The sequence below is a fragment of the Syngnathus typhle genome, linkage group LG13 (genome assembly GCF_033458585.1).
Source record: "Syngnathus typhle isolate RoL2023-S1 ecotype Sweden linkage group LG13, RoL_Styp_1.0, whole genome shotgun sequence".
Lineage (NCBI taxonomy): Eukaryota > Metazoa > Chordata > Actinopteri > Syngnathiformes > Syngnathidae > Syngnathus > Syngnathus typhle.
In genome coordinates, this window is record NC_083750.1 from 10,798,604 (window position 1) to 10,823,086 (window position 24,483).

Sequence of the window (24,483 nt, forward strand, 5' to 3'; positions counted from 1 at the left end):
CCTTGTTTCATGTCACGCTAACATTGCTGTTTAAAATTTACAAACCTTGCCCCATACTAAAATGATGATCAGTGCAATCATTTGGCCATTAAGTAGGCTAACTAATAATAAGGCCGACTCTAGTAGTGAAATAGAAGAGATTTAGCAATATCATTAGAGAAATTAAGCATTCTAAACAGCATTTGAGGTAAATAAAATAAATTTCACAGGCATATGCTCGAAAAAGAGTTGACTTTCAAGTGCCTATTGTCATTCGGTGTCAGTAGCTGAGGTCTATATTGTGCACCGTTTGGCCCCCACAGCGACAAAGGCTCGCTCGCTCGCTCGCTCGCGTGCGTCTGTGAGGATTGAGTTGGGATTTTCATTTTCATGAAACACCTTCCGCTCTCTTCTGCATGCTCCCACCAGGGACCACCGGGCTGATATTTTTAGAGGGCATGTTCAGTCTGCAGGAGAGAAGGACAATGAAGGGTGTGATGTGGCATCAATACTTTGAGTTGGGGAGGTTTGCTGGGGTGGCAGTAGAGGGGGGGGGGGGAAGACTGTGTGGCCTCGGTGAGTCGTGTGGCATAACAAATGCACTTCAAAGTATTAAGAACTCAGTTGCTAGCCAAAACAGCAGCACCTATGCCCATGATTGCTCAATTGTAGGCTGTTTTATGTTTACATTACCGCTTGACCCTTCAAGGACTCATTGTAGTTACTTTTGATTTCATTTGGACTTTTTTTTTTAATATTCAGTTTTTTGTTTATCTAAAATATTATAATATTTTATAATTATAATATACATATATTAGTAATTAATAAATTATTGCATAATCAAAGTATCTTTTCCTCTTTTGCGCACCACTTTAGACAATTGGTACCTTATCATACTAAAAAAAAAACAGAACTTGGAGTCCAGGCGTGCATGATGGAGCTTTAAAATGGCTGCCAGTCTAGTGCACCAGATCCTTTGCCCCATGGGGTCTCAGCCAGGGTGGCCGCGAATGTAAGTGCGGCCGGCTTTTTAATCAGCTTTATTATGAAGTGCATTGCTCACAACAGGGGAGGGGCAAAAAGCGCAGCTCGCCGCTCGCTCATAAAGCGCACGTCGGCCCGCGTGAGCTTTTCGGCTTCTTGTTGTTGTGATTAAAAAGCGGCACGTCGGTGGTCATCGTTCCCGCTTTCCGGTTGCACGACGCCGGCCAGAGACAAACGCGGAGATGGATTGAAGGATATTGATGTGCGTGACCCGCTGCTGCCTGCGAGCCAGGCTGAATAATTTAGGGAAGTGTGTCATGCCGGCAGTGGAACACACACACGCTCAGACGTTTGTGTGTATCGCCACTGTTGTGGCCTGCGATGTCTCCTTAATATGTTTTGTCTCCTGACTATTGCAGTCCACAACTACAGTACATCCTGCTATTTATTTGATTTTTTTTTTTTTTTTGGTCCAGTCCAGTCCAGCCAAAAGCTGTAGTCCACAATTTATTAACTCCACTTATTCCCATCAGTCTGCTTTCATATACTGAAGTTTTGCTTGGGTGAAGCAGGGCAAACGCGGCATAAAACCATTTCTAATAACAGAAGTGTGTGTGTGTGAGTGTGTGTGTCTTTCACCTGCCGCACAATTTTGCAATGGCGCAAGTGGTTGAGTTACAGAGGTCCAAAGTGAACCTGCATTTTTATTAAACTTTTTATTATTGTTTTTTTTATTTTTTTATATTTTTTATTAAACCCAAAGCTAGTTTATTGCCGCCCAAAGGATGTTGGTGAGTCACCCGTTTTTCTTTTCCCTTCCTCTCTGACTGTGTCATTTCCCGTGGCTCTCCAGATCCAGAGTGCGCCCCCGAGAGGGCGTCGGAGGACGCGGAGAGCGGGCGTCTGAGGAAGAAGAGGCTGCTCTCTCCCGAGGAAGTCGAGGAGGGAGAGGAGGAGGACGAGGAGCCGGCGCCGCACAGCTGCGACAGCTGCCGGCAGGTGTTCGAGTCGCTGAGCGATCTCACCGAACACAAGATTAATCAATGCCAGCTGACAGGTAAACAACGCTCAGCCCACCGCGCCTGCCCGCCACTCTGCCACTCACTTTCCCACCCTCGCCGGAGAATACGTCGCGTGGAGGGGGAGCGCCGCCCACGCCAGACTGCCACTTTGGCTCGGCTTGGCGCATATTAGTCATGTTTGCTGCACGTCAATACAGATGTGGCGTGCAAATAGGTTGTCCTTTCGCATTTCAATTGGTACGATCTCTAAAGCTGACCAATTCATTCCATTCAAATGCGTTTTGATTTGATATACAATTTAATTTGAGTTGAATGAACTGTTGTAATGTCCCCAAAGTGGAGTTTGCAAAGCGCCCCCTTATGGCGAGAAAACGGCCTCCCGATGCTAGCCCGCAAAAAGGAAGGCTGCCATTGGCAGTGTGTGTCATTGACCTGTTGATGGATGAATGCTGCTAAAAATACTCTGACAAGGGGGCCGGGAGAACTAATGATGTGGTTTGAAGGTTTTTCTGGGTACGTGTGTGTCTTCCCCGGACATGGTGTCCTCCTTTGCACACCCGGCGTTCTGTCACCGTCCTTTTTTAAAATCAAGTGGCCGTAATCCATTTCGCCAATTAAATCCCTCCAAAATATTTTCGGGCCCAACATATTGTGGAGAACTGAACTTGACTTTTATTGCCGTCACCGGTGTCAGCCTATGTGATTGAATCCGCCTTGTCATCAAGTAAAATATATTTATATACATTTGCATAGAAGCTCAAAATATAACATATACTTACAAACAGGTTACAACTATAAATAAAACAAACAAGAAACGACTGTTCAATAATCCGGGTAATTATTGTATACCATTGGCTGCATCTGACGTTCAACAAATTGAAGCTACAGTGCCCCTGCTGGTGCCAAGCAAATAGCGCACCTCATTTTGCCTCACCCAAGACTTCAAACAGAATTTCTTAAGGCTGGATAAATACATTCGAGCGATCCCGCAACTCTTTGCTGCTGCGTGTGCTAGATGCTTCCAAATTGTATTCCAGTTAGGAAGTCTTGCAATGAATCATGAATGATTTGTGTTGTCTGTGCTATTTTTAACATTTTGGATGAGGCGGTACTGAAGTAGGGTTCCCGACCATTTTTCTATCCAGTCGTCCACTTTCTGGGGCGCTCTTCCGGATAGCTACAGCGGCGAGTGACAATGCAAACGTGCCGATTCATTTGTTCCTTCCGTTGGCACACACTCGTGTGCATTATTATGGCAGGCGTGAGCATGCACGTGCTTGTCGGCCTCGGGTGTGCGCATTTGTAAAGAGCGGCGAGCCACTGTGAAAAATCAAAGCACGCTCGGCTTTCACCGCCAGCCAAGAGAAAGCCTTTCAGCGGAACGTATCGGCGCTGAACCTTCTTTAACACGCTTGTCCTTCTAATCCAGTTTCATCCGTCTAACTCTTGATTTGCCTGTTTGGGAACATCAAGACACAAAGGGCATTATTTAAGAGGCGGCAAGGGCTGGAATTAAAATTCTCTTTGCTGTAATTAGACTTATTTTGCGGCGAAATAGTCGGCGGTGTTGTGAGAGTTGGAGATGTGATCCGAAGCTTTTACGTCGGGCGCCGGTTGGACTTTGTGGTCACGACTGACTCGGCCATACTCTTCATCTAATGAAGCCGGGGGCTTTTATAAATGTCAATCTTACGGGCAAATAACTCTTAATTGCTCGATGCTGATAGAAAAAGAAAAAAAACGTAGTTTAGATAAGAGCCCCCCTCTGAAAGCAAAACAAAAGATTTTAATTGCCATCAGGGCATTGTGATTGTGCAGAAACACTCGATTAGTATTCAAACAACAGTGGCAGAAAAAAAAAAAAGAAACTTAGAGATGGCATACTAAGTACCGCTCCGTGTTTGTGTAGCTTTGTGTTAGTGTGGAGTCAGAAATATGGGAGGAGATTTCCTTTGCGGCGTTATGTAGAGACATCCATGGCCAATTAATTTGCCTTACATCCAGCTTTCCGCTCACAGATGGATGCTTTATTGGAGACATTTTCTAGTCAAGAAGCGGCACCTGCGAAAAGATCCACATTTGAAACCTTTTTTTTTTGGGGGGGGAAGAAAAATGGACATATTTTGCCTTTTGGATGACATGGTTAGATTGCAAATGTACAGAACGGCAGCTGCTTTCCTGCTTATGCTGAGCTGCCCTATGATGACTCGGCGTGCAAAAAAATAACCCACCATCATCAAGCAGGTGCTCAAAACATCGTTATTGTTTCTTCGCCAGAAACAATAGAGCTCGTACAAAGCAAAGTTGTCTGGCTTATATTCAACGTGGAGTGACAGAAAACTCCGAAAGGCGCATGCGGGCCACGCCCGAGAAAGAAATAGATGTCACCACGATCAATGGCGACCATTGTCTCCCCCGGCTGGCCGTCCGGCCGGCCGGCCCCCACCCCGTCTGGCGGAGGTATAACACCTTTCCGTGCACTTAAGCCATGACCACTGCAGTGCGCTAAGGGAGCGCGCGGCTATGGATTGCCTTCTGTCCCAGATGCAATCGGCGCTATCGATCGCGCTAATGCTGGACTGCAGAGGAAGGCGAGAGGCTGCCGGAGGGGGAGCGAGCAAGGGAGGGAGATGGAGGGGAGGAAAGGGAGAAGGAGAGCGAGTGCTGCAGGAATGCGTCCCCTGGGGAGCGGCCGGGCCGGCCGGGGCAGGGCTTCAGGAATGCTCCCCCGGAGATCACAAATGAAGGCTACGGGCACGGCTGCAAGAATGCTCCTCTGGAGAGTTGGGGTGGGACTGCAGGAATGCCCCCCCCCCCCCCCCTAACCAGAGCACCCCTTCAACTTCAGGGGCTCCGAGGGGAGGCGAGGCGAGACGAGGGGGGAAGGCGGGCTGGCCCCCGTGGCTCCAGGATGGCTGCGGATCAGATTTCCATGTGGGGATCAGCATCCTGCCGCCTTGGGGAAGAGACGAGAGGCCGGGGGCTTTTTTTTTTTTTTCCGCAGGGCTCGCCAAAACAACACTTCACCATCGCTTTGTCTCTCGCAAGGGGAAGTGAAATTGTTTTGAGGCAAACTCGGAAAGAGAAATAAGACTCTAAAAGTTGAATTCCAAACGGGCAGCCACATCTGTAGCTATTCGAACGGCCTTGCGCACATTGGGCCATTCTTTCATTACGGCTCCCCGGAGCAACACCTTTCCTTGTGTCCTGAGCCCCTCCTCCCCGCCCCTCCCCTCCCCTCTGGAGAGATCGGCGCCCGGCTATTTTAACCCTCTGCGAGATGACCTTTTTAATAAGTGTCTTTCTCTGTTTTCCTGCCAGCCACTGTGCGAGCAAACAGAGCATGTCTTCTGCTTCCCCCAGATAAAGGAATCAATCAGAAAAGGGTGCGACGCAGAAGCAGAGAGAGATAACTGGGCCACGTATGGATTTATATTATGTAGATTTCTCTCCCCTTCTTCCCCGTAGACGCTCGCGCTCGGCTTCAATAAAGCGCATCTCGGATTTATGAGAGAAGGCAACGCTAACGCGCCAAACAATAACAACCTGGCCAATGTGATGGAAACGGCGCCGACATGTTTGTAATATGCCATCTGACGGCGAGCGTTTCCCGAAAGCCGCCGTACATGCTTTCCTCCCGTTTACATCAAGCCTTTGGGTCGGCCACATGGAAACAGTTAGTAACATCACTCCGAGCGAGCGAGCGAGCGACTGGGCTGGCAGCCGGGCCGTGTTTTGCAACAATTTCCAACAGGATCCCATTAGCCGTACTCTGTAACTTTCTGCATTGATCCAACATCTACCATGCCAAGAAGACTGTGCCGAGGCTAAATTTGCTTCAAAATGGCTCACGCAAGACGACGACGAGAAGAGACTCACTCTGCGTCATGTGGTAGAAAGCGACGGCACGCCGATTACAAGGATTTGCCAAAACGGTCACTTCTGGCATGCAATCCGGGTTCGGGGTCCTGTCTGGACCGCCCGCCCACGCCAGGTTGGGAGGAAGGAAAAAGACGGAGCTTTCAAGTCGCAGGCTTTAGCTCTCGGTGCGCCCGTGGCGCTAACATTAACAGGAGTGTCATTAGGAATTCAAAGCATATGCCCTCATGAGAGAGTGCCCCTCTTTCTCTCTGCCTGCCGTGCGCCCGCCGCCGCCGCCGCCGCCGCAGACATTATGCACCGTATAAAGTATTTATCGGCCTTTGTCAGACGAAAGCCGCGTCTCTTCCTGAAAAACAATGAAAAGAACGGAGAGCCTCGACTCGTACGACCGAGCCCGACGGCGACTCTACCTCATCGTCCTCGCCGCTTTTATTCGTATCTGCTCGGAGGGCTCGGCAGTAGCGGCACCTGCGTGCATCGGCTTGGCGCTTTGGATGACACGTCCTTTAGCGCCCCGCAGGCTTCACTCGACCTCCTTCGCGTAGCGTCGTATGCGGATGGCAGCAGCTCACAGAGCAGCCTTTGCTAGCTGCTGCATTTGCCATGTATTTTAATTTTATTTACCCCGGCAACAACGAGGTGTGTCTCGTTGGAGGTCTCTGAATGTTTTTCTTCATTTTCGATCGGCGCTATAGCAAGCGGAAATGTCAAGTGGCCCGACTGGATCCTGTTTCAACTCCCAAAAAGTTCATAAAAGTTTGCATGGAAATGTAGCAGGCATTGATCCATCCCCATAGGCTTGTTTTTCCTTCAATGGCATCTATGCCAAAGCTGCCCGTAATGGGAGGAGAGGAAAGAGGGAAACAGAGGGCAGTGGAAAGAGTGACCATTCCGACAGGTTTATGTCTCCCGGGGGGGTGGCGGCTGAGGTTTTAATGCTGCACAGAGCAGAGCCAGCTGTGACGGCATCCTGCTCGCCTTTGGGAAATTTTTGGGTCGATGGCGGACTCAACATTTCCCTTCTCCTCCACCTCTCCCTGGGGTCCATGTTTTTGTTGGCCGGGGCTGTAGCGCTCGGGTGGGGTGGTGGTGGGGGGGGGGGGGCTGCTGCCGGGGGAGCGGCCACTCCTAAACTTCAGGATACGGAGAGCCGAGCCACCCAGAAGGTCTGGGATTCTCAAATATCGCGTGTGGTTCCCATTGGAGCGCTAATTGCCGTGTCCCGACTGGAAGGTGGCATTCGCAAATGAGGTTTTCTGACGCCGACATCCGGATCGGAACGCCAAGCAACAGAGTTTGTCGCCGTAATGTTAAGAGCGGCCCGCAGCGGCGGCCGAGAAGGGAAAGGTCATCTGATCTAGCAAGCTACCCGCTGATCGTTTCCGAGCAATCGATGGATCGATCGGAGAGCCTCTCTGAAGAGAGACTGGCGGCTACTCGCCCGAGGCTACGTAAAGTCAACTTGTTGCTCCTCTCTGCGATAAAAGCAGACAATTGAATTCATAAAAAGCGATTTGCTTTTCCGAACTGGGTAGCTGTGGATTTGCGGCAGATTGTTTGCAATTTTGGTGGACCGCCAGGCTTTGTTGAACATATCCCACCAATAAAGTCAACAGAATGAAAAAGGCGCTGCGATTGTATTTTAATCCAAGGGCTTGATTATTCCGGCCTCCCATTGGCCGTTCATTCCTCTTCACGCGGTGCCCGTGTGGGTTGTTATCGCCCAATCAGACGCGGGAATGCATTCCGCGCCATGCTGGAAATCCTGCGAGCTTTCCCTCTCTGCGGACCCGCCGGCGGAATGCCTAATTCCAAAGTAAACTGATTGCTCTCCGCAACCAGATTAAGGCTGTGATGATGTTAGCCAAATGAGATCGCTGCTCGGATGCTTGCTGCAAGATGACTGATCAGCATGTTAAGGTTGGAGGATAGGATGGAAGGGGTGCTCCAAATGCAAAGCGTGCCGCTGATTGTGTGTGTGTGTGTGTGCAGCGTGGGGGTGAGCAGGAATGCAATTTGCCTCTTACCTCAGGCGACTGGACTCTAAAGCCAGTAAATATGCAAACAAGCTGAGCCTGGACATCAATACCAAGACCCTGGATGATTACTAATCTCCGGCGTAGATTGAGATGTGCTCAGCATGGCCATCCATTTTTCCGAAACAAAACCTTGGTTCGAGTTTTGACTATACGGCACCTGATAGAAAACAGTAACTGTTGAGTAACTTTTGATTTATCTTTTGAGCATTGTATGAATGATTTTTTTTTTTTGGTTCACTTCTCCTCCTTCCACCTTGATTGCGCCGCCATTACAAACACAAGTGTTCGCGTTGGAGCTTAGCAGTCCAAGACCCTGTCAGCTACAAGGAAAGGAGGAAGGACAGACAAGGGAGTTGTCTATGGCCCTCGGTGCAGTGCCTGAGGGTGAACTACGTGTGGAGGATAGTTAGTGCGGCGAGGAAGAGTTTGCGGGTGAATCTGTTCGTTTTCGGGAGACTTGCAGCGCATTTGCATTAGCACCTTGAGGCGACGCTTGGGAAAAGAAAAAAAAAAGACCTTGACATAAAAATGCAGCCTAAAGTTAGATCTTTCTTCAATGTTTTATTCCACTTTGCAGGATGAATACACACGTACGCGTACTCACGGGTCACACTATTAGGAACAAAAGGGTGGCGAAGTCAATGAAGGCTGGCTAAGTGAGTGGCAACGCAAGATGGCGGATTCACTTCTCGCTTAATGCTTCGGATGGGTCCTTGCAGAACAACTACTAAGTTGAGCACTGAGAGATGTTTCTAATGGCGTGACCCTCTTCACTTCCGTATGAATCTATCGTCTATATTTGTGTACGGAGGAGCATGCGTGGGAATTGATTAGGCCGGAGAAGGTCAGCGAGTGCGTCTCGGCCGAGCGATCATCTCACCGGTCCTTGGATTTGATTTCAGGATGCGCACGGCTGGCTAAGCGGGCTCTCCGGCAAGCAAGCATCCATCTCTCGGGCCATCAATCTCCCGTCCGTCCCCTCCTGTTCATTTACCGCACCGGCTGTTTATTTCCTTCTCACCCGTGGCCAAAGGGCCGCGTCTCCTTTGCGGCCCCGATCATCTCCTCCCATTTCCTCTGCCATTTATTTTCCCCGCCACTTGAGCGAGTGGCTTCTCAAGGTGGGAGCCCTCCCCCCCCATTCCCGTTTCGTCTCCTTTTGTGTTACGTTTCTCCGACGGCGGTCCGGAAGGTGCTGTTTACTCACCGTCCGAGCTCGCGCCTCTGTCTTTGTTTTATTCTGTGCGAGACTCCTCCCTCCCTGCCTCCTTCTCTCCCTCCCTACCTCCCTCCCTCTATCCTGTGACGGCTCCTCAGTATTCCGCTGCCGTCTTGTGCGGAGTGATTTTGCCCAGACACGTCTGGCTCCGGGTAAAGTGCGGTCCCCCGAGAGCGTGTGCCGCATCCCCTTAGGTTGCCGGCACCATGAATACATTATGATCCCCATTTCCATCCTGTTGCCACGGCAGCACTTTTGGAAGCCGCAGGGCGATTAGGACGAGCGCTGTCGATATAACCTGATAAGAGTCTGTTGCGGGAGCTGTTGGCTTTTTCGTTTTTTGTTTAATCCGAACATACTCGTCGTCATTTGTAGCATGTTTCGGGTTGACCCGGGATAATGAATCCAGTCATTCTTAACCGCCGTCATCTCGCCATCTTCTGATTTCAGAGTAATCGATGGAAACATCGATAGGGTCAAAATAGGTCAAATTTGACCCAAACAGTACGAACGGCGTAAAGTAGAGGGAGAATTTTTTTTTTTTTATGGCGGTGACCATGTGACTTCCTTCCGTCCTTCCTTTCTTCCTTCCTTCCTTCCCTCCCTTCTGAAATATTCTGCACTGACTGCTTTCTTCACGATGTGAGCAACTCTCTTACCTTTCGTATTACCCCCCCCCCACCCCGGCCCCCCCGTCCTTCCCTCCCCTCTTCCTGTTCTTTTGCGTGAGGGTGGGTGGGAGACTCTGTGCGCATGATGTATAAAACATGGTGCCTCAGGTAGAGGATGTTGGCGAGGAAGCCATGTCCCCCCCCTCCTCTAAATGGCCGGCCGTGTGCACGCGCCTAACACTTCACTGAGCAATCTGTCAACATGTCAGCAACACATGTTTTGTAAAAAGCCTCTGGTGGGAGCCAGGGGAGGAAAAGGAGGAGGAGGAGGAGGAGAAAAAGCACTCCTGCCAGACCAGAGAGGAAATGCTTTTTTTCTTCTCCATGCAGTGGATTTTCTATTGCTGGTGCTCAATCCCATGGGGGCCACCGTCTACACACACACATATGTCTGTACTTCAGAAATTTGAGCTGGGGTAGTGGTTTGGGGGTGGGGTGGGGGGTGCTCTAGGGGTTTTACCACAAACTACCCCCACTTTTCTTTTCTAGAGCATCTGAAATTGCGAAGGTATATTGCGGCAGGTCCCCAAGCGGACTTTTCTAATACTTGAGTTTCTGGAAATTACCCTGGGCCCCCCCGAGGGAGGGCTTTATCCACGCCAGGAAGGGGAGCACAGATCAGTAGGGAGGTGACTTAATGTACGGCTGAAATAAAAGAATTTCTCTCCCTTCTATTGGAACTTCCTTCCTTCACTCCTTTCTCCTCTCGTCGCCCCAGTCGTCTAGTTTCCGCCTCTTGACGGGCCTCGATTTTAATAAAGTTTCACAGGATCCCGCCTCCAGCTGCCGACAGCTCCGCAAATACCCCGGTGTGTTCCTCTTTTGTCGAGCTTTTTGTTATGTGCACGCGCGCAAATGTGATTGCTGCCTTTTGCTTTTTCTCTCCACTGCCCTCCTGTCTTGCTTCCCTCTCTGCATTTTGTCTTCATCTCGCTACCCCCCCCACCCCCCCCCCCCCCCTCGGCGAGTTGTCTCCCACTTCAACGCGCACACACGCGTTGAAAATGCGCACACAGAGTCAAACTCTGTCACATGTGGTTGCGCTTATTGTTTGCTCTGTCTCTCTCTCCTCCCCCCCCCAACCACCAATGTATTCCCTTTTGTATTCTGCATGTTTTGTTGTATTGTGCAGAAATGCAGATAGAATACAAACACTTTGCCCCGAGTTAACCCTTTGTGCAGCTCCTGTTGAAAAACTTGGCAAGTCAAAACAATACACGCAGTCAATTTCCATGACCTAAAAAAAAAAAGGCATAGGATGCTACAATAATTCGACACCATTTGATTAGTTAGTGTCTTTATAAATGTTAGAATACAGTGTGGGGGGTGTTGACTTATGAGAATAATCTGTCCGTGACCAAGCTCGTAATTAAAAGTACTCGCATATCGAAGCAATTTTCCCCATTAAATTGGATTTAAGAAAACTGCCATTTTTATTTTTGGTATTATTAAAAAAAAGAAAACACACTTCAGTGCATAAAGACAAATTGACAAAATGTATGAATAATTTTTTTTCTTCTCACTCTACGACATCATGCATTCTAGTGTGTATCTATCTTGAGCAACCACTACATTTTTTTTCTTCATCCACACTATCCAATGATAATAAATCTTCATTTATAAACTAAAAAAAAAAAAATAGGCCCCCCTCGCACCAAATACCGTCCCCCCACCTTCTGTTGGTAAATAATTAAACGGTCTGCTTCCAAGTGCAGGTCTTAATGCGCTACTCCGGTTGGTGGTGGCTAAGCGAGGCAGGCTTTCTCAGCAGCGAAACAGACGGATTTGCCCTGCAAGAGGGCAACGGCCACCATTAATTAGACCCTATAGGATAAAGGTTAGCTGAGGCTGCCAGAGGCCGAGTTGATGGCCGCTTTCATGTGTGGCCCATCTTAATAGAAAGCGTCGTGTGAAATAGCTTTACTAATTTTCTCATAAAGTCACTTATTTATCCATGACAGCAGTCCGTTTATAAGATATAATCAGATGTTACAACATGTTTATTAAATAAAATAAAATAAAGGCTGTGAATATTTCCTCGGTTAAACTCAAAAAGCTAATAAACCCCTGCTGTATAATTATAGTCGCTGATGACACGGCAAACGGTGTCTTAAGTCCTTTCTCATCGGCTTTTGCCATTTCTAGCCAAAATATAACAATTTGACAAACAGAAAATGTACTTGAACCCAAACATCTCAGTGACCAAAATTCCATGTTCACGCAAAAACCTGAATTGAACAAATTGTCCGTTTTATAACGTTAACATGGCTGCCTGCAAGGCCATTGAACTATAAATACCGACGGGGGCCTTTGCCAGCGTCTTCTTTTAACATTCTCGCGAATAAAGGCCAAGGCAGAGTGCTCACTCAGCTCTAGAGAATTCCATATTTAGAAAGCCACATTTCCTTTTTGTCACGTCGCATTACAATAACCATGCGTTTTTGGAAGGACAAAAATGTTTGTTACTTTCGCATTTTAGCTCCTAAAACTAAACAGCGTAGCCAAACTCCAACCAAATACTCGCCCAGGCCGCATCATGACCTGAAACTGATTCATCTGCATATTTGCACAGCAAATTTAATTAAAGGTCACCCTAGTTGTAAAATTCAGATAGCAACTTAAGCACCCGTGCCACTTTTATTGCCTTCTCACTGTATATTCCAATCATTAAGGATTTGGAAAAAAGGAGGAGGACGGAAGATCAGCCTTTTGTCTTCTACTTCTAAAACTTCTGCCATTTAGCAAAATAGTTTTTTTGTTTGATCTTTTTCTGCTGCTAAAGAAGAATAAATCAATTTGCAGCGATGGATGAATAAGTAAAAAATGCCCCGTAGTCATTCGCTCGCTTGTTTTCCGTCCGGCCTCACGATGATGATGATGATGCGTGTCGGCGTGTATTTGCGCGGCGCTTATTAGCATCAAGCTACAATGCAAGAGGGCAGGCGGAAAAAAAAAAGCTAACCCTGAAATCTGTCAGCCATTTGTGCTCACATACTCTACACACATGGCGGGAATCTTCTGGCACGCTTTAGTGGGCCCAGGGAAGTGCTGGTCCAGGGTCTGTTTGCTTCTCCAGGGAGCATCCGCACACAACCACCCGCCAACCTCCTCACCCCCTCCCCTCCCTGTGCAGTCTGTGGACACAGTGTGAGGTGACAAGGTTGCAGCAAAACAAAAAAAAAAAACACGAGCATGTCCGTAGGAGTCTCCTCAAAGATGAGGAGACTCATCACAGTGGTAATTGTGTCGAGTGAGAGATCAGACGAATTATTGGGGAAAAGCGGGGGAATCTCGCCGTGGCTTTTGTTACTTTGCCGTTTGCGCCGCTTTGCGCATTGATCCACCCTTCCATCTGTCATCTTTTTGCTCGCGTCCCGTCTTCTTCTGCCGCCGCCGCTGCTGCTGCTTGGAAGTTGGATTCAAGAGCGCGGAGAGGAGCCTTCTGGCTGGCGCAGAGAGGCGGGATGACGCTGTTTATTCATCTGGAGGGTATTAGAGGCATGATTAAGGAGAGGAGGGAGCAGCCAGGCCGATGCTACGTCTGAATCGCTCGACGGGATTCGGGCCAACAACAAAAAAAAACGAGAAGAATGACTGGAAAAGAACTTGTGAAATTTTATTCTCTCCGGAAAAAGAAATATGTCTGTCTCGAGCTAATTATTAATAAATGCAGGTTCTCTTGGACCTTGGAGAGGTGTCCGTGCTGTAGTCAGTGAGGTTTAAGAAATCTTGACATTTAAGACAGGGATGCATGAAAATACATCGTCTTGCTTGAGCAGATGCTTGTTTTTTTTTTTCTTCTGAATATGTGTGTGTTTGTTGTTCTCCTCGTGCTCCTTTCTCCGTGTTTTTGTCTCCCTCCCGGCCTGTCTCCTGTTGTACTACCACTGACAAGCATGGACGCCTTTGAGGAGATATCAAATAGAACCTCTGTGTATTAATCAGGGGAAAAAACACAAGTCACAGGTCAAGAAGCAAGGGAAAGGCGTTTTCTTTCTGTGTGCGGTTGCTCAAGCCAAAATGCACACAGTTTTCAGATATTTTTATTTTTTTTTTAGACCTTAGTGGACTCCACACATCGAGGAAATGTGTGCAAACAGTCCATCAAATCTCCCTCAACAAACTCTTCCCTAAATCTGCCGTAATCCCAAAACTGACCAAATTGGTGCTACATGGCGTCTCCAGTTATAGTCGTCGAAGAATCAATAAAAAGCGAACTATTAGCTTAACTGCATTATGGTTACAAATTTTCATGGTGGCCACTGAGAAGATTGGGCAGAAAAAAAAAAAAATCTTATTCATTTAAAAAAGTTGAGCTCAGTCAGGAAACTTGGCCGTACAATAAGTCGGCATATTTCTACGCACAACAACGATTTTCCTCATAAGTCATATTCACCCGAACAAAATCAAAAAGAGAAGTGCACACAATGAGCAGATATTAGCAGAAGCACATGGATAGAATGGATTCCTGGATCTTGCATCTGATCTGCCGCAGTGTTCAGGGAACAACACACACACACACACACACTCCGGTTCTCCCTAAGAGCCAGTGCAGTGAGGCGGGCGATGGAGGGGTCATGCTGTGGGACAGATTGTCATCCTGCTCTCTCCCCCTGCGAGACTCACTGTGGCCACTGGACAAGCCAAGACCTGCAGGACAGCCTTCTTCCTGTTTGCGCTTATGCTTCAACCTCTTCTCACTCTCTCGCAAGCTTAGATCAGCTTAGACTGCCAGAAGAATTGGAAAAAAATCATTCCAAATTGCCAATCTCCTATTTATAGTTTGGTTTGAGACATTCGCTCACCATCTCGCTCGCTAGTATTGTCGGACGGACAAGCTTGCTACTAGCTGAATGGCAGCAGGACTAACTTACTAACATCTAGCTGACTGACTGATTAGGTGGCAAAGATTTTTTTGGGTTCCATATTGTCCTTAATATATTTTCCGTTTCCTAATACACATGTATTTTTGCTGCTATTGGTAGGCCGACTTGTAATTTGTCCGCATTTTTGTCATAAGGTTCCTTCCAAGAACTGTATGTGTAAATATTCCACTTGTTCTTCATCTCAGTTACTGTCTGTGGAAGTCTTTGTGTGTCAGGGCCATGTCTTTCACACAGTATGTAAGCCATTTGTCACGGTCACAGGCCAACCACAAAGAAAAAATAAAAAAACAGTAAATGATGACCGTCTGCTCTACTTTTCCTCAACTCTGGCCTTCCATTTGTCTAACTTTCTCGAGGTGGCGCTGGGGCACTGTGATTTCTGGGACAGTGACCAAGTGTGCCTGTCTGAGCTCGGGGACGTGGCTAATGTGGACAAAGTAGTTGACGCTTTGCCGCTTTTCCCCAGGGTGGGAGGCGGGGCGGGCGTAATGGATACCGAAAAAACGTTAAGATTTAGGTTTGTCAGGCTTGCCGATTAAAACCACCAAAAACTCGGGTTTGATGTCTTCGGATGACTTCCGGCCTCTTGGGATAATGCGAAAATTCATTTTGCCGCATCCTCGATTCAATCTTAAGTGACGCTGTCACATGACGCGCAGCTATTTGGGTATCAGAAAAGCTAAAGTGCTGAGATGACACGTGCGGTTGTCTCGCGGGGGAAATAATCATAATGTTAGAAAAAAAGAAAATACATCGTGTGTGAATATGAAGGAAGGTCACGGTGTTACATCAGACAAGTTGTCAGCTTTTTTGTTTATTCATCGAGTCCCCCATCCCTCGTGTGCCAACAAATACGCTCACGCTCAAAACACATTTTTTATGACAAGCATAACACACAAAGATGTGATTTACTTTGGACTGGAGTTGAGCACGCCACCAAAGTGTTGTCCCGCCAACCAATTGCAATGGCGATGAAAAGCCCAAAATGACCAGCGCCATATGTGGACGAATTAATGTCACGCTTTCTTCAAATGATGCCCGTGTATTTTTGTAAGAGCCAAATTTATTAATAGCGGACATAAATCAAAAGGGATCCTCTGGGTTTTGGAGTCCCAAAATGGCAGCCGACCTGTTCCCAGATTTAAGGGCTTTATTTGAACAGGAGTATTTACTCTGGGAAAGGTTACTATGAATGAACATAGAGGAACCGGGGGGGCACAAAGAACACTTCAGTCTGCTACGAGAAACCTCCAGACATGAGTGTGGTAGAAAAAAAAAAATACATGGTATATAGGACTTGTGTAAATAGAAGAGATTTTTTTTTTTTTAATATAGTGCTCATGCATGTGGAACCTGGTGAAATTGACTCGCTATATAGAAAGCGAGTGGTCCTGCATTCATTTTGTGGGTTTGCTGTTTTCTGCGCGGGCTATATTTTCTGTTCGTACCTTACCTTTTCTCCAAAATCAACTATGCATTTTATAATCAGGGATGTCGAATGGAAGCGGACTTATTTGCTCTGCTGCTTTGTTTAGTTGAACCCACCGCTCTCAATTATGAAAGAAATGTTTCTTTCCAATTATTTTCAGTAAATTTGGACAGAATAGAGTGCTGGGATGAAATGTATTGTCGAAATGCTCACATGACCAGAGCTGTTTACTTTTGGGTTGTGCCTTGAAAAGAAGATGGCTACCTCAAACCCTTCCCAAAAAATGTTAGTAAAGTATATTTGAATAAATATAGGAGAGAGATTTTCTGGACACATGATCTTTAGGGTGTTTCTAAATAAATCAATAATTCATTGAGACGGTGGTCCAAAAAAATGCGGCATATGAAAAATACAAATATTAGTTGCTCGGCTTGCCAGGTCACAATCTTTGCACCTCGGTGGACTAGCGATTGCCTTTCTAGTTGCTGTCATGCGGAAAGGTCTAAGATCTCATCTCCCCAGCTAATGTCAAACGATGGCACACTCCCTCCCGCCGGCCGGCCGGCCGGCCTTGTTTTCGTTCACATAGGAGACATTGAACGGAGTGTCGGCATTGCCGCAACTCCCGGAGAGGGACAGGCCTTAAGATGGAGGTCTTCCTCCCAGGATGTGACAGGCTGTTGGCTGAAGGATGCTCAGGAAGGCCTTGGCAGTCCAACAAAGACAGCCCTTCAGCTGCAGGGTGTAGTTTTTCAGGCCCCAGCATCCCCTTTGGCAGCAGCACAGAGAGCGCTGGCGTGCACAGGCCCCCGGCCCGAGAGACCGGGAAGTAAGGCCCCCTTCTTTTATTTACTCAGGCTGCTGCTGCTGAGGCCTGGGCATTTCTTGTCAGGGTGAAGAAGGGGAAAAAAACAAGGCTGTCTCTTTCTCTCTCTTTCCTCTGCCGCTCTCCTGAGGAAGGACTGAGCTTTCATCCACGCTTGTTCACATACTTGTTTTGGCCATTGGACTTCTGACTCTGTTTTTTTTTTTTTGTGTATGTGTGGGAGAGAGCGAGAGAATGAACCTGCACACGCGCCAGGGAAAAAAAAGAAAATTCTTGTTATTGTCCTGCCATTAAAACAAAGAACTAAGTCGCTGTGTCTTTACAGCAGCAGAACCTTTCAGCCGCGAGGGATCTTCTATCGTTCATAAATCATATATACACGGTGCAGCTTCAAAGCTCTTTTTCTTGGACTTTGATTACATTTTGTTTCCTATAATGGAAATAGAAACAACCCATTGCACACAAAAAGCTGTTGGCATCTTAAAACATGGTTTTTCTTGTAATAATTTCATATTCTGGACTATTTGACAGCTTGGTCCAATACTCGAGGCGTTTTAATTCTTTTATGCTTTTTAGTTTTCACACCTCAAAGTTGTAAGACTTTGGATGTTTGGATAAATATCCAGCTGATGCTTTTCTGAACTCAACCTGTTCAATTCGAGTGGCAATTTTTCTCTCTGAATATTTTGGTCAAATTTGTCTAGCTTTGATTCATTCAAATTGTGACTCGACTATTATCTGCTCGTCTTTGCTGGAGAACAACAGTTTTTTTTTTTTTTATCAGATTGATGTTTATGTGTCCTTGGAGTAACGGCACTAAATAAATAATTGACATCAAGCAAATAAGCAAACAATGGAAGGACAGCTTGACGGTGTCCCAAGGCAAAGGCTTCCTCATTTCGGAGCGTCAACTTCCATTTAACCTCGTGCCATACGGGCCCATTTGTTTGTTTGTTTTATAGCGTTGTCTTCACGCCAATACGTTTGACTGCGAGGCATCGGCCGGGGTCATTCTTCATGGCAGAACCCGCCTCCTCTGTGGAGGAGGGCCTCGCTCTGAGTCACGCACCCAAAGAGCCGAGCCGGCTTTGCACCTTGAGAGAGATGCCGAGAGTGGGCGCTTCGCCAGCGGGGGGGGAAGGCATTGGGGAGGGCCGCGGTGTGGAGGTGGACTCCTCTCAACCACGGCGGGGAGGAGGAGGAGGAGGTGGCCTCCTCCGACCGACCGCATCTGTTTCCTGAAGATAGGCCCTGATGGGGCGAGAGTGTTCCGAGAGGGCACGATATCCCGATGAAGGGCAGATCACCCCGTAAAACAACAACAGCGAGGGGAGGAGAAGGAGACGCTCGGATTTGTCAGGTTGGCTCCTGCGACCAGCTTTTCCTTCACCACCCCTCCCTCCTACCTTCATAAATCTTTGCCGTTTCCTTTTGTTTTCCCATTTCTCGGTTTTGCCCTTTGGACTCGGCTTTTTCTGAAGGGCTTGAGATGACACGCTTTTATTTAGCCGAGGAAGTGGAGAGCACTTGGAATCGGACGGCAGGAAGAAGTGGCCCGTAACCTTTTGAACTTGTGGAAGTGCTGTTTTTCAGTCATGCCACGGCGCGGGAACGTCAGCACATTTCGGGAGAGCGCCGAGTATTTGGAACACGTATGGGAGTGTTGGCGTGTTTCACTACACCTGCAATAAGTGAGGCTACGCATGCGGGGATTTACAAAAGCTAAATGCCAAAGCAAATAATAAATAAATAAATAAAATAGTGAATCTATCCATCCATTTTTCGTGTTCAGGGTCGCGTGATGCTGGAGCATCCAGAAACTGGTCACGCATCAGTCGCAGCATCCATACAAAGACAGACAACGGTTCGCAACACCCCCAAGAACTCCAATATGGTTCCCGTTCGGCAAATTGGATCAAAGCAACATTTTGCGATTGGAACCTTTTTGACGTGTCATTAGACAGACTGCTGGCTCCCTTGTTTGCCTCCCCTGCGCCGCGCACATTCTCGCCTCGCAGCTTTGCACGCTGATAAATATGTTAATAATCTTCATTCCGTAATCGGATACGTATTGAGTGATGCTCGGCGCATTCAACTTTTTCATTCCGATCCTTTGTCTCGCGGCGGAGGCTTCCTAAAGGCTACGTATGGCTGCCGTTGAAATTGCACATTTAATCTTCTCTCCCATCCCAGCCAGTGTCGAATCTGTATTTCTCGTGTGTTTCATCCGGCTTTAAAGTTGTTTCAAGGGCTCCTTTTTTTACATTTGTTTTATAGTCTTTTAGCTGTTCAGAAATAATGGAAATGTTCTAATTTACCTCATGCCAGGCTTCCACCCACTGTCTTGCTTTGGTTTTAAATGTCAGAGAGATTGTGTAATGAGTCACAGTGGGCTAAGCCATTACATGGCCACATACAAGGTTAATTGTGCTAAAAGTATTTCTTCTTCTTATCATTTCTAATTATACTTTCAATTGTGTGTTTTAATGTCACTTTTTTTGGTAACACCTTAGATTTGTATTTAAAGTCCAAAAGAATTCACTCGGATTAATACGACGGACGAGACGACAGTGACTCAAACGAATCGTGGCTCTTTCTATTTCCCTTTCAGACGGCGCGGACATAGAAGACGACCCGTCCTGTTCTTGGCCGGCGTCATCTCCTTCCAGTAAGGACCAGACGTCTCCGGGACATTGCGAGGACTATGATTTTGGAGAGGACGAAGGCGGGCCAGGCCTGCCGTACCCGTGCCAATTCTGCAACAAGTCGTTCAGCCGCCTGAGCTTCCTGAAACGTCACGAGCAGAGCCACGGCGACAAGCTCCCGTTCAGCTGCACCTTCTGCAGCCGTCTGTTCAAGCACAAGCGTAGCCGCGATCGCCACGTCAAGCTGCACACCGGCGACAAGAAGTACCACTGCGGCGAGTGCGACTCGGCCTTCTCCCGCAGCGACCACCTGAAAATCCACATGAAAACTCACGCCTCCAACAAACCGCACAAGTGCCCCGTGTGCCGCCGAGGCTTCCTCTCCTCCAGCTCGCTGCACGGCCACATGCAAGTGCACGAAAGGGGCAAAGAGGGCCGAGCGGACGACTGGAAGCTGAAAGAGACGCGCAAGTGCGACCGCTGCGAGGAAGGCTTCGACGTCCCCGAAGACCTTCAGAGGCACATCGCCGAGTGCCACCCCGAGTGCTCGCCGTCGGAGGACGGAGGCCTGGGCGCCACCCTCCAGTGCATCTACTGCCACGAGCCCTTCGGCGACGAAGGCGCCCTCCTGAGCCACATCGACCGGGCCCACGGCCGGGACCGCAAGAGCCACTCCTGCGCCGTCTGCTCCGAGCACTTTCTGTCCGTGGAAGACCTCTACGCTCACATGGACGTCCACCAGCTTCCCGAATCCAGTAACCATAGTAACAGCCCTTCTTTGCTGACCGTGGGCTACACTTCCGTCTCCAGCACCACTCCTGACTCCAACCTCTCTGTCGACAGCTCCACCATGGTGGAGACAGCGCCGCCTGTCCCCAAGACTCGGGGCAGGAGGAAGCGGGCCGCTCACAACGCCTCGGACGCTGGCGGGCGAGCGGCCAAACAGCCAAAGGTTTCTTACACTTGCATGTACTGCAACAAGCAAGTGTTCTCCAGTTTGGCCGTGCTTCAGATTCACCTCCGGACCATGCATCTGGACAAGCCGGAGCAGGCCCACACCTGCCAGTTTTGCCTGGAGGTCCTGCCCTCCTTGTTAAATCTGAACGAACATCTGAAGCAGGTCCACAACGCCGAGGGCCACGCGGCCCTGCTGGTCGGCTTGTCCGACTCGCTCCTTCAGTGCAACTTCTGCCCCGAGATACTGAGCGACCTCAACACCCTGCAGGAGCATATCCGCTGTTCCCACGGCTTTCCCAGTCCCGTGGCCAAGGAGAGCAACGCCTTCTTCTGCCCACAGTGCTTCATGGGTTTCTTGACAGAGACCACCTTGGAAGAGCACGTCCGTCAGACTCACTGCGACGGCGGCAGCCTGCGTTTCGACTCTCCTTTGGCCGTCACCCCCAAGGAGCCCATCGTGGAGGTCTACTCCTGCTCGTACTGCACCAACTCGCCCATCTTCAACAGTGTTCTGAAGCTCAACAAGCACATCAAGGAGAATCACAAGAACATTCCCCTTGCTCTCAACTACATCAATAATGGCAAGAAGACGTTGCACGCTCTCAGCCCCTCCTCTCCAATCACCGTAGAACAAGCGTCCATGCTCAAGCAAGGCGGATCCTCCGCGCGCTCGTCCGGAGAGTTCATCTGTAACCAGTGCGGGGCCAAGTATACCAACTTGGATCTTTTCCAGACCCACCTGAAGACTCACCTTGATGGCCTGCAGCCACAACTCACCTGCCCGCAGTGCAACAAAGAGTTCCCGAACCAAGAATCCCTGTTGAAGCACGTCACCGTTCACTTCACCATCACCTCCACCTATTACATCTGCGAGAGTTGCGACAAGCAGTTCACGTCGGTGGATGACCTGCAGAAGCACCTGCTGGACATGCACACCTTTGTGTTCTTCCGTTGCACTCTGTGTCAGGAGGTGTTTGACTCCAAGGTGTCCACTCAACTCCACTTAGCCGTGAAGCACAGCAACGAGAGGAAGGTATACCGCTGCACCTCCTGCAACTGGGACTTCAGGCACGAGACCGACCTGCAGTTGCACGTCAAACACAGCCACCTGGAAAACCAAGGCCGCGGCCACCGCTGCATCTTCTGCGGGGAGTCGTTCGGGACGGAGGTGGAGCTGCAGTGTCACATCACCACACATAGCAAGAAGTACAACTGCCGCTTCTGCAGCAAGGCCTTCCACGCCATCGTGCTGCTGGAGAAGCATTTGCGGGAGAAGCATTGCGTGTTTGAGGGCAAGGCGCAGAACTGCGGCGCCAATGGCTCCGCCGCCGTCGGCGGGCCGGACGGCCACCCGAAAGATGAGGCCGAGCTGCACGGTCTCCTGGCCAATAGCCACGGCACGGGGACCACGGGAGGACCCACGCTGGAGTCCCACAACAGCCACGATGGGAGCGAGGAAGAGGTGGAGACTGCGGAGCCCATGTACAGTTGTGACATCTGCGGCGCCTCCTACACCATGGAGTCGCTTCTCACCAACCACCAGCTGAGGGACCACAACATTCGCCCCGGCGAGAGCGCCATGATGAAAAGGAAAGCCGATATGATCAAGGGCAACCACAAATGCAACGTCTGCTCTCGCACGTTCTTCTCCGAGCCCGGTCTGAGGGAACATATGCAGACCCACCTCGGGCCCGTCAAGCACTACATGTGCCCCATCTGCGGGGAGCGTTTCCCCTCTTTGCTCACCCTGACCGAACACAAGGTCACCCACAGCAAAAGTCTCGACACGGGCAGCTGCCGCATCTGTAAGATGCCTCTCCATAGCGAGGAAGATTTCCTGGAGCACTGTCAGATGCACCCGGACCTGAGGAATTCCTTGACGGGTTTCCGATGCGTGGTATGCATGCAGACGGTTACGTCCACATTGGAGCTCAAGATCCACGGGACCTTCCACATGCAAAAAACGGGGACCATGTCGGCAAACCAATCCATGGTGCGCGCCAGTGCCCTCGCTCACAACCAGCACCTACATCACGTCCAAAAACCCTTCAAGTGTGCCTCCTGCCTGAAAGATTTTCGTTCTAAGCAGGACCTAGTCAAGCTGGACATCAACGGCCTGCCTTACGGACTTTGCGCGTCGTGCGTGGCCAACGCCGAGTCCAAGAGCTCCAGTCCGACCATGAACGGAGGCAGGCAACAGCAGCAACAGGGGGGCGCCGCCACTCCGGCGCCAAACACCGCCCAATGGATCCAGGGAGAGAGACTCAGCCCAGGCGAGGGCAAAGGCAAAGCCGTCTCCTCGTCGTCCTCGTCCTCTTCGACGTCCTCAACGGCTGCCGCAAAGACGCGGTGCTCCAGCTGCAACGTCAAGTTTGAGTCCGAGGTGGAATTGCATAACCACGTCCAGGCGGTGCACGCAGGGGACAGTGGCGGACAGCTCAAGACACCGCAGATGTCCCCAATGCCCAGATCCAGTCCGTCGCAAACTGAAGAGGTAGCGTGCCTCCTTCTGTCATTCGGGTTTTTTTTTTGCGTGTGTGCTTTACTCGACGATGAGTTTCGTAAAATTGCTTTTATTTACAGAAGAAGACGTACCAGTGCATCAAATGTCAGATGGTATTCTACAGTGAATGGGACATCCAAGTTCATGTGGCCAACCATATGCTCGGTAGGAGATCTTTTTTGTTGTTGTTGTTGTTTCTCGGCGTGTCCCTGCATGAGCTATCGAAATGTATTCACTGTTTCCAAGGTACTTCTATAGTACGGAGAGACCGTGATCAATCTCCTCCATTTGAAAATGATCGTTGCCATTTTGTAGCTAACATGAATCCGACTTGAGCCCATCATCCATTTCAACATTCAAATTAAAAAGAACATCATTTCATCATTTTTGAGGATAAATCACATAGTGTGAAAAATCTAATAAAATATTTGACCCTGTCTCATTTAGGCTCACAAGTTTCCGGATCACATCACAAACTAGGTGGAATTACTTGAATATTTTAACGTCATCCCCAAGTGTTGTGCATCCATAAACATAAGCAAGTCATCTTAATTTCCCCATGCATGTGAATGATCAAAAATGTTGTGAGCATGCTTATGGAGCCTGCTGAAATGTTGATTCAAATATTGATTCAAAGTGGGAAGAAAATATCTTGACACTGTGTAGATACTCTATATGTGTGTGTCTGTATTTATATATATGTATATATATTTATATATACATACTATATATGTGTGTGTATATATATATATATCAATAGATTAATTCATTAATCTGTTGAAGACTTTATCATTTTGTCAAATAATCAGATTAAAAACTAGAAAATACACAAACATCAATTATGATTCAGATATGAACAACGCTGCAAGTGACATATTATTTGACCCTGAATCTATTTTGACAACAAACCACACTCGCCCCAAACATTTCGGCCGGCTTTGTGTGTCATCTGTATGCAGGCAGAAGCATTTGGAAAGACAAAACAATTGGGAAACATTTTTTTTTTCCTCCCCCCCCCCCCTCGCCTGCAGTAAGTAGGTATCTGAATTCTGGTCTCACGTTCCTTTATTCATTCATTTATTCAGCTCGTTTGGCGGCTCTTTCATTACACTGCATTATCTGTTGTCTTCAGTGGGGGAGCGAGTCATTGATCTGGAACCAAACCGCCTCTCTGTTTGGGACACGCTTCTAGGCGCAGGTGAATTTAAACACGGTGGGCAATTCTATCAGGACCGCTCGGCAATTCTATCAGGGGCCCACTGTTTGTGCATAAACAATCAGAAGCATGTGATTTGTGATTTTGATGCCACGGAGCATTTGCAAAGGAGAGAGATGAGCCCAGAGTGTAGGTGTGTGTTTTGTATTCATCTTTGCAATCTGCTCACCCACTATTCTTCGGGGGGCGCATAATACAGTACCGTGCCAGCATTAGTCCTTTCTG

The 24,483-nt window shown here is 48.6% G+C and overlaps 1 protein-coding gene across 4 annotated transcripts in view; it reads left to right on the forward strand.

Annotated features, from left to right (window-relative positions):
- The window catches only part of LOC133165380 (zinc finger protein 521), a 72,465-nt gene that overhangs the window by 10,711 nt on the left and 37,271 nt on the right, over window positions 1-24,483 (forward strand). For 3 of the 4 annotated variants that reach the window (XM_061294996.1, XM_061294994.1, XM_061294995.1), the window contains exons 4-6: window positions 1,817-2,020; window positions 19,549-23,033; window positions 23,123-23,207. In XM_061294996.1, the coding sequence (XP_061150980.1) occupies window positions 19,905-23,033; window positions 23,123-23,207 (3,214 nt within the window). In that variant the 5' untranslated portion in view covers window positions 1,817-2,020; window positions 19,549-19,904. Of the gene's footprint in view, window positions 1-1,816; window positions 2,021-19,548; window positions 23,034-23,122; window positions 23,208-23,489; window positions 23,552-24,483 lie in introns of those variants that run through there. The other variant, XM_061294997.1, reaches the window with a different exon arrangement.